At 39.8% G+C, this 10506-nt stretch overlaps 1 protein-coding gene across 1 annotated transcript in view; it reads right to left on the bottom strand.

Moving 5' to 3' along the window:
- Positions 1-4: 4 nt before the first annotated feature.
- creb3l2 (cAMP responsive element binding protein 3-like 2) overlaps positions 5-10506 on the bottom strand; it is a gene marked incomplete at its 3' end in the record, with an annotated part of 19589 nt that continues 9087 nt past the window's right edge. The window contains exons 2-5 of the mRNA XM_010772308.1: positions 1807-2053; positions 885-1099; positions 720-798; positions 5-88 (exon numbers count right to left, since the gene is read on the bottom strand). Coding sequence (XP_010770610.1) covers positions 5-88; positions 720-798; positions 885-1099; positions 1807-2053 — 625 coding nt within the window. The remainder of the gene's footprint in view (positions 89-719; positions 799-884; positions 1100-1806; positions 2054-10506) is intronic.

Raw genomic sequence — 10506 nt, 5'->3', positions numbered from 1 at the left:
GGCGGGGCGTGGACGGGACTCTGACTCCCCTCAGAGTCACTGCCGTGGGAACTGGGAGGAGTGGGAGGCATCTGCAGCACCTCGAGACCTGAGACCGGAGGAAGCATTTGAAAGATTAAAACTAGAAGTATTTAAGGATAATATATAAAGGTATTGATGAGTTAAGCTGTTCTTAAAGGACCGCTGAAGTTCATATTTCTAATTTATTCTCAGCCTGTGTCTTTGATAACTTAAGTTCCAGCGTTTTAGGAGTTGTTAAATGGGAGCCAAATTATTCACTATGTCTGTTCCTCTGAAAAGACAACCAAACTTTTCAACTTTTACAACTGGTTGTTTTCTGATTACTTAACACTGAGACATCCAAAGACTAAAATAAATAATCCTTTTAATCACCCAGATTGAAAAAGGTAGAATTGTTAAAAAGTGTCTTTAAACTGTATATAAATAAAATTTCTGACTGCTTTCGGCAGATAACCAATAAACTAACGTATGGTTTTCATTTGGGATAATGCAAGTATATTGCTCTACATAATATAAGATATTCTTTGTAGTTTTAATACATTTAAATGCATAAATTATGCTTGTAAGACCTTTAAAGTGATATTTATGATACTTGACTATGCAAAGGATATCATGATGTAACAACAAAGCTCCAGCAGGGGTCCTTGTTGCGTTAGATAACTGACAAACAGTGAGAGGAAAAAAGGACAGATTCAGACCTTTGGGTGAAAGATTGAGAAACTGGTCGACTTCATGAGGCTCCAGTTTAATCTGCGGGATGATGTTCTCCTCTTTAACCTGTAGATAGACAACAGTGTTAAACAACATTCCAATGATCATCAAAAACATCAGTTTTCATCCCTATCGTCCTGTGTCCTCCTCACCTTGAAGGCTTTGCCCTGGCTGCTGTTGACTCTGGGCTGAGCTGGGGGGGAGGGGGGGACAGCAGGGGCCACAGCGGGGCTTTCAGGAGCCCGGGGCCCCTCACCTGGGACCAGAGAGAGGGAGAGGGTGGGGAGCAGGGAGGGGGTCTCACACAGGAGGCTGTCGATGGAGTCCTCCTGCTCCATGGGCCAATCAGCTGACTCTCCATCAGACTCTGAGGAGCAAGAGGAGACATGTCAGGGTTTCTGGGAGGTCAATTCTGCTCAAATGCATCTTTTTATCATTTATTTTATAATGTTAAAGGAAATCTTGTTTTCACTTTTTATGTAGTTTGTAAATCACTGCAAGAAGAACACATCAGATTTGCAGGTATAATACATTTTTAACTCATGACTGCTTTTAACTGAAATTGCGCTTTTAATTAGCATTTTAGCAGGAACGATTAGGAAGCACGGAAGAAAGAAAGTCATTCTCAGAAGGAATGAAGGAAATGAAAGCACAAAGGAAGTATATATAAATATATATATATCCTTTATTTAACCAGGTAAAAAACAAATGAACACAAAACAATACAGGCAGACGAATACAGCGGTCGTAAAACACAAATAAAATCTCACTTTAACCAGTCAATATGCAAATAAAATAAACTATTATGAAACATTGAAAACTGGCACAAGTTTAAAACGACTTCAATGATGGGATATAAGCGCAATCACATCGACCAATGGTTTCTTGTTCTCTGTCCTTTAAGATGGACTTGAATGGTAAGAGGGAGAGAAAGGGGGAGAAAATGAAGAAAGGAAGGAATACATAAAGGAAAGGAAAGAAGTAAGGAAGAGAATGAGGGATTACTACCTGAGTTATTAATGAAGTTATTGGTGTATACTATAAGGGTGCTTTTATTTTGAAGGCTTTATGTACCTGCGTCGCTGCCTTGCTCTCCGGTCAGGTGCGACAGCGGGGACTGAGGCCTGCTGTCTCCGCAGAGCGAGTAGCTGTGCTCCGCTGTGATGTGGGGGGGGAGGGGGGAGGAGGGGGACAGGTCGCTGCCGTCCTCCCCCTCCATGGCCTCCACGCCTCCGCCTCTCACCCCTGAGAGAAAAGGGTCGCTGAGTAGCTGACCCAGCAGAGCATCCTGGGAGAGATCGTCCAGGAGCTCGGAGAAGTGCTAAAGAGAGGAAGAGAAAATGTATTTAATGACAATTCAAAGCAGAGACAGATCATTATATAAAGATAGAGGGTAGGACAGCCTGCCTGTAATTACAGACTGTTTATTGCCCCCTCTCCTTGAAGTTGTCCCTGCCATCCCCCCCAGGGAACACTGAAGCAGATAATTAAAGACTTTTATAATAGTCTTTCACTGTTTCTCTTTCTCTCAGTGTGGGCACATTTACAAATCACATGGAGAAGTTGTCCCTGCAGCATCATTTTGTAGAACATCTAAGAATAGAATAACTCAGTCTATTATTAGAATTAAATGTTTTTTTTTTTAAAACAGCCCAGGGACATGTTTTGACTGAGAATTAAATATGAAACATTGTGCATAAAAGGAAAACATTTAAAACATAATAATGAAGATATCCAACACTACCAACATGAGCAAATTCCATTAAATAGACATTGTAACATTGTCTTTCCTACTTTTACCTTCACTTCTTATGTTGGTTTACATTTTGAAGTCTTTTTTTGAATTGATGTTTTAATTCGCAAAATCCCCCAGGATAAATCAAGTATACAGATTCTGATTTCCCTGTATCTCTCACATGTTTAACACACATGAAGAAGTGAGCACCCCGCCCTCCTCCTCCTAATCTTCTCCCCCCCCCCCCTTCGCCCTCCTCCTCCACATTCCTGCTGTCTATCTCTTTCTGTCATCTCTCATCAGGTCGAGCGTGCAGATGTTGTGTCCTCCTCCTCTTCAGGTGTTGTGACGGAGGTTAACAAAGAGCCCTGCAGGTGAGGTGTTGATAACATACTGACACACATCAGCTGTGTTAAAATGTCAAAGGAAATGTATGAAGCACCTAAAAAGGTTTGTCTTTTTTGAAGCTAAATTGTTTTGCCACACTACAGAGGCTTCTGATTTCTGTTAACCAGGCAGCAAATCCTAAATAAATGATATGTTATATGAAAACAAATCTGCCAATAAACTGTGATTTCAGGTATTTTCATAATAAATAAAAAATGTTATTGTTGTTTGTAAAAGTCCCTTGTTCCGTTTCACCAATATTGCAAAACCTTATAATATTTTCAACAATTCAACAATGATATGAAACAGAGAAAAACTAAACAATCATAACCTAGGAGGAATCAAAGAATGGTTAGCTTTTTTGTTGCCTTTTTCTCAGATTTTACCCTAAAAAAACGAATAGTACACCTTGTGCTGGTATTAAGAAAAGTACAGTTCATTCCAAGGAAAGTTAGCTTTTAATTGCAGAGAGTGAACTAATCTCATCACATGTATTTGTTGCTAAGTGACTAAATCTAATACAACTAATCCACATTATTCAATGCAATAGTCTGTCCTCGCTCGAACTCATAGCCCACTTCAGAACATAAAAATACTTCTGATGTAATTCTGTTGCCGGTTAGGATACCCTGAACACGTCCAATCAAATATTAGCCAGTCTGTGCTCAGCCAATGAAAAGAGTATAAACTATTTTAATAAAAAACACATGAAACTGTGACGTTATGAACTGTTGCCTGAGGAGAGTTAAGCAAATGGAAGCACGTTTTCGAGTTAGAGGAAGAAAAGAGAATTACTTTTTTTAAGTTGTAAAGGCCAAAGGAAAAGTGTACAGAGAGTGCAAGAAGGAAGGAAAAGGGAAGGAAAGGGGCAAAAGAAAATGAGTGAAAGGAGAGAAAGCAAAGAAAGGACAGAATAGAGGGGAGGAAAGGAAAAGTCGGACTCATGGAAAGAAGAAAGGAAATGGAAGAAAAAAGCGTAAAGGAGGAGGGAAAGGAAAGAAGGGAAGGAAAAGATACTGAAGGAGAAGAAAAGGCAAAAAAGAAGGAATAGAGCAGGTAAGGTAGGAGAGGTTAGGACATGAGAGTAAAGGAATAGAAGGAAGTAAGGTCAGGAATGAGGAAAAGGAAACGAGGGAAAGAAAAAAATTAAAAGGAGAGAAGGAAAGGAAAGCAAAAGAGGTTAGGAAGGGAAAAGGGCTGGAAATCTACAGTCACATCTACATTTCAGACAGAGGCACGAAACACCAGAGAGAAGATGGACGACAAAAAACATCAGAGCGTATAAAGTGAGAGTGAAATGAAGACGGAGGAAACAGAACCAGGGTGGATGACCGATCGCCAAAGCATGTGGCCTCAATCACACACACACACACACACACACACACACACACACACACACACACACACACACACACACACACACACACACACACACACACACACACACACACACACACACACACACACACACACACACACACACAGCGTGTGTGCGTGTGTGCGTGTGTGTGTATGTGTGTAAACACTGACAGCATACCGTGAACCTACTGCAAGAAGGGGAAGTCAAATATTTACACATTAATCCACTGAATGGGTTCATTTCCATCGCCAAGATACTGTATGAGGCTGCTTCAACTGACGACATATTTTAGGGTTTTATGGTTGTACATCTTTTTCTTAGATTTTCAAATCAGTCCTAAGAAGGAGCAAGGAAAATCAGATTGATTTTTTATCAGTCAAAAATAGTAAAAAAAAACATCATGGGCGTGAACAAAAAAATGGAGTCGTTTTTAGGGTGGAGTAATTACATACAGAACCCATCTTTAAAAATAAACAAAGCCATGTTTTGTGGGTTTAAATGACCTTTGACATCGCCCTCAGAAGTTGCAACAGAAACCCACGGAGGGAAATTAAACTGTTTAAAAACCCTCAACCCTCAAACGCCCTTCTGTCGCAGTTGGTCTAAACAAAATGTGCTTTTTTTCTAAATCCATCACAAAAAAACATCCATAAATCTGCTTGGGAATCCTAGAAAAAGACATGTTTATACAAAACACAAAGTGTTCATTTGAAATAATCCAGTAAAAGGTGTCTGTAGATCAATGGGTGCATTGAAGAAAAGAGCTTCTAATAGCTAATTGGGCATACTTTAAATGGGGATAATTCGCCAAAATAACAAACACCGGCTTCACTGGGGCTTCAGTTGCAGCCCAGAATGTTAGACTTTCCCCCAGAAAGGGATAAAGCCTGATGTTGTTTAAAAAGAGGAAATGGGAGAGGTCGAAGGAAAGGCGCTTCTAGTGAGGATTTGTGTACGCTCCCTGTCATCTCAGCGGTGGGAGTGTGTGGTTAAAACGTGATGCAGGCCAGTGTAGCCCATCACACACAACAGAACGCTCTTTGTCTCTTCATCCCGACATAGAGGTGTTATTTGAGGTGCACTGTAACTCGACACACTCCAGCTGGGAAACCCAACCTGAAGTCTGAATGAGAAAAACTGGGAGTTCAAACTGGAAGTAGGGCAATAATCTGTAACTGAAGACGCGGAGGGGATAACAAAGAGGCCTTTCTCATATTTTCCTGAATAACCTCGCTGAATGTGCAGATTGTAATCTTTTAATTAAGCTGCAATCGAAGACGGTAGACGCTGGAGGGAATGCTGATTATCTCTAGAGTTATACGGGGGAATCAGTGTTTTTGTGAAGAAATCCTGTGTCATCCTAAGAGAGACAATCCTTTCAGAAACTTTTTTATTAGGCCTGATCTTAATTTAAATCAGAGACATTGGGACGAAGGGCGAGAACTGGGTCAGAGATGGGCAGATGAGTTTGAGCAGAACAATTATCTAAGAGTAGTACAATTACAAACAAAATGTACTGTAAAAACAAGAAAACTAAACTGTTGTATCCGCTCCAAAATGTAATGACTTCTTCCTTGGACCATGCTACACCTTCTCCACTTACTTTCTTTAAAAAGGGGCAGGTAATGTTTCCGTATTCCTGCCAAAAGACAGACATCCTTCTTTCTGAGGGTAATTAACACAGCAGAGTGAAGAGTGAAGCTTCACAATAAAAGCCCCACAGCTGTATTGGTCACTAGTTAGCAGTTAAATGAATGGTTTAGGAGAAGGTAAAGAAGGGAAGGAATGTCCTCAGGTTTCTAATTCCTCCAGGTTTAAACTTCGGGGGGGGGGGGGATGAGGAGGAAGAGGAAAGACTGACACCTTCCTCCCCTAAAAAGCAGATGTGAAAGGGTCTCAGGAAACTCTGATACAAACACACACACAGACCCACAAAGGACAAGGGTCATCTCCCTCGAGTGTGTGTATTAGTGTGTGTGTACCTTGGACTCATCTGTGTGTACTTTGGCGGATGATACGACTCCACAAATACACTAAGAAAAAAGGCACACACAAACGTCATGTCAGAATACACTGAATGACTCACTTGTTTGATTTGGATCGAGGCTCTTATCTATCACACATTACAAACACGTGTTCCATTATAATCATATTAAAGTCTAAAGAGATAACTTACAATCTCACAACCAGTCATAAAAACTGTACTGCAAGAACTGTGTATCTACTTCCCAAGCAGTGTTGTGCATTTATTAAATAAAGAAATTGATTAGAAATTGATTTTATTTCAACATAAATAAACGTCCATAAATCCACTTTGAAATATCTGCCGAACTTGCTCGTGTAACATCACATTTATTTTATGTTTTCTTCAGTATCAAAGAAATCTGGTGATAATTATGTATCCATGATGCATTGCAAATGCAGGAGCAGGCAATAACTCATTCGACAATACGTTTGATTATGTTTAGGCCAAAATCTCATAAATATAGGCAACAAAAGCTAATTTCTTCTTTAAGTTTTGTGTCGAATTACTTTTAAAGTTGAAATGTCAGTAAAGTTGTTTGAAACTGCCTTGTTAATGAATTGTCACTGTTTAAATACAACACTTAATTTATCTAGGAAGTCTCACTGAGATTGAAAACGAGTGTCCTAGGTAATACAAATAATTTAGTTGCATTCAGGCTTGATATAATATATCTAAAGCATGCACTGAGAAGATGCATAATACATATTTTTTGGGAGAACCAACAAGAAGGAAGTGAAAAATGTAAAATGTTTGTGTCAGTTTTTTTTATAAAAGTACAGTTCCAGGGAAGAAACAATAACTCAGCTGTATGGTATTTGGCAAATAGAGGAAATACTTCTTGGAGCTCAGTTTCCCAGCCTGTCTCAGAAAAATGCAGTTTCTCTGTCTTCTTCACAACATTCTCGCCCTCGGGTGAAATTTCCCAAAACACTTTAAGATAAAAAGAGCAAGCCATTTGAATATCTGAACCTCCGCTGCACTAGTTCTGCAGCTGTGAGCCACAGTTTGTGAGAATCTGCAGGAATGCTAACAATGTGCTGCTTAAACACTGAGCTGAAGTGTAGAAACTGTATCTGCACAATCATTCAATACGTTCAATTCTGCACAAGAACTTTAAGTTTAAAAAGGCAAAAAGAACAAGGTGAAGAAACATCATACTGTTTTTCATCAGACTATGACCTTTGTTAAGTTCACAGGCTCAGTTGCGCTGTAAGCTGAAAGCTAACATTAGCGGGTTAGCGTAGCAAGCCGAAGTTTACCTTACTAGCATCCCACACAAACAAAGTACATCCGAGGCTAAACGAAATCCAATAAAAGAGCTTTTTGAAGCTGTTGTATTTCAGGACCAAAGCCATGCAGGTTATAGTTACAGTTATAAAGTGTGTTCGACTTTCAAAGAAGAAATAACAACTCTTAAATCTGCATATTTCTTTGACTATCGTGAAAGTTTACATTTTGCATAAGCCAAAAATAATCATAATGACACCCTGTACAAAAACAGAAATGTGGTAGACATAGACATACAGTCATGTCCAATGTGTAAGACTAAAATATTTAAGTGTATCCGCCCTGTGTTTCCAAAAGGTCTTTCTTGGCATGCTTGACCCTCATACAATTTTTCTGAAAATCAGGCCAGTTTTTTCCAATCAAGCTGCAAACAGACCGAACTGAGCTAAATAAAGGAGTTCAAATGGCTTTTCAGTCTGAATGTCAGGCATGAAAACGATTCAGATGTAATCTGTTAGGACCATGATTGGCCTTCTAAGAGCATGAAAAACAGCTGTTCAGTGATCATTCAATAATAATAGTATGGTACACATGATGAAACATTTAGCCAAAATAAATCTCTTTAAAGCACTAAGTCCATCATATGTGTACGTTAGATAACCCTGGCTGTAAACAGGACTGTATTGAAGTCTTATCATTGGTTGTAACAGCGCTGAGGCTCGAGGCTGTTGTATTGATATTGTGTGTGTCAGCAAGACGAATCACAGGCCTTCAAGCTGCTATCTTTGGCCTTATCGGAGGGGGGGATGGGGGGGTTGGTTTGGACTCGGTGCAGCTTGATGTGTGAAAGCATCATTTCCAACACAGTGCTTACAGTCTCCACAAGCAGACACCAGCATCTGTGTCATTACATCACTCCCTCCGTAATGTCTGCAGAGTGACCTAGCTCCACAGACATGCATGAGACTCCAGCATTTTCTCATGAGGATAAAAGTACAACACACACTCCGTGGCCCAGATTCTAGACATGATCCTAAGACTCGGAAAATAAACAAGGCATTATATCCGTAATGTTCATGTTTATTCTCTACAACTATAAAGGAGATTGTTTCTTGTACGATTGCGAAGTGCCATCAAAATAACGTTTTTTAACATAGTTATCGATTGTATAGTTTTAAAAGGTTATCAAGGGACCTTTGCAAAATCCTTCGAAGATGTTACACGTTTCTGCACAAAACTACCACTTCTAAAAACGAAGCAGCTCTTCCGATTTCATTCAGATAAATCCTTAAATTACTAAGATTTAAGCTCCTAAATATACAAAAATGACAACATCAGTCTTGACACTGTTATCTGACTTCTTTCTTTAGACGGGGTTGTTTTGGGGGTGGGGATGGTTATCGGATGTAAACAACAGGATGAGAGAATAAATGGAGGCGTGACGTCCAGCCGGGCCACTTGTGTTTACTCTCCACCCACTCAGAAATACACAATCACACAGCTCTGAAGAGTGACAGAAATCACAGCAGATCCATTACAAACCCTAATATCCATTTCCTGTGTCACACTGTGGCCTCTCCCTCTCTTTCAGTCTCATAAATGTTTTCAAACTTGATTAAAAGAAGCCAAGGAGCGCGACAGGAAGTGTGTTCAAATTAGGAAATGTCAGAATGGAGACAGAGAGACATAGTGTGGAAAACATCCCGGGTCAAAGGTCAAATCTATGAGTCAGACGTTATCTCTGTGTGTGTGTGTGTGTATAGTTCTGCAGATGAACAGAAGGGGATAATGAAGAATAAACCCAGACGATGACAAATGGAAAAACGTCTCATTTTCGCCGCCTGTAGGCCCCCCCCTTTCTTATAAAATCCCCCCCACCATCTTTCTCCTTATGCACACACACACACACACACACACACACACACACACACACGCACACTCTCTATCTCACACGGACACACACTGTTTCTCTCTCACACACACACACACACACACACACACACACACACACACACACACACACCAGTAACACAAACTTTCCAGTCCTTCTCTGTCATACTGACCGATCCCAGAGCACCACCCCCACTCTTCACACACATCCAAACACACACTGACCCTCCAGATGTTACATAATGACTTCATCAGGGCTGGCTGGAAAAACTCTGTATTTGAATCCGTCTCAATGCTCTTTGCCAATAAATCCCATCGAAAGACAAAAACACAACTGATCTTGCTAACAAATATCTGTCTGTGTTGCCTTTTTATTCAAAACTATGACAAAATGTGGATAAAAATGCACTTTTGTGTTTTGTTTGACAACTGTTTTAGGGAATTATCCTAGGTAACCTTTAAAAAAACGTAAACAATATATTCTCCTTCTTGATTATAAAGACATAGTGTTGCACTAAGCCCTAAAAAAAACACAAATTGTTTTCTCCACACTTGGTGACTTTCAGACAGAACAGTTTCCCTCTGCTTCCAGTCGTTTTGCTAAGCTAAGCTAGCCTGCTGTACCATGTGGTTTATATTAACTATACACAAAGGTTGTATCCTCTAATCTATCTTTCTTTCAAGAGAGAAAAAACACGTGTCCAAAATCTTGATTTAATTCTTTAATCATACCTTTAATTATCTTCCGCTTAAATGTAGTATTATAAGATCTATAACACGTTGTTGGTTTCATGTGATTTGCTGACAATAAGAATAACATGAAGTAACTCCTGAATTCAACTTCAATTTGATGGTGATAGAAGTATTGAAATGGGACATTGTGGTCATTTTCTAGAATGATTAAAGCTTCTAAACACAGAAGGGTTACCTTTATTATAATAAGCGGATAAGAATTTGCTCAATCAAAGTTTTGGGCCAACTTAAGACATCTTGTCCTCAAACACAGCTGAGACTGTTTGCATCAAAAACAAGCACAGCTGTCTCATCCTAAGTGTGTGTGCTTGCTATAAACTGGGTACACACACACACACACACACACACACACACACACACACACACACACACACACACACACACACACACACACTC

The sequence above is a fragment of the Notothenia coriiceps genome, unplaced genomic scaffold (genome assembly GCF_000735185.1).
Source record: "Notothenia coriiceps isolate Sejong01 unplaced genomic scaffold, NC01 NC01_scaffold00011125, whole genome shotgun sequence".
In the NCBI taxonomy this organism is placed as follows: Eukaryota; Metazoa; Chordata; class Actinopteri; order Perciformes; family Nototheniidae; genus Notothenia; species Notothenia coriiceps.
The sequence above is the reverse complement of the archived record's forward strand: the minus strand, read 5'-3'. Positions and strand labels throughout refer to the sequence as shown.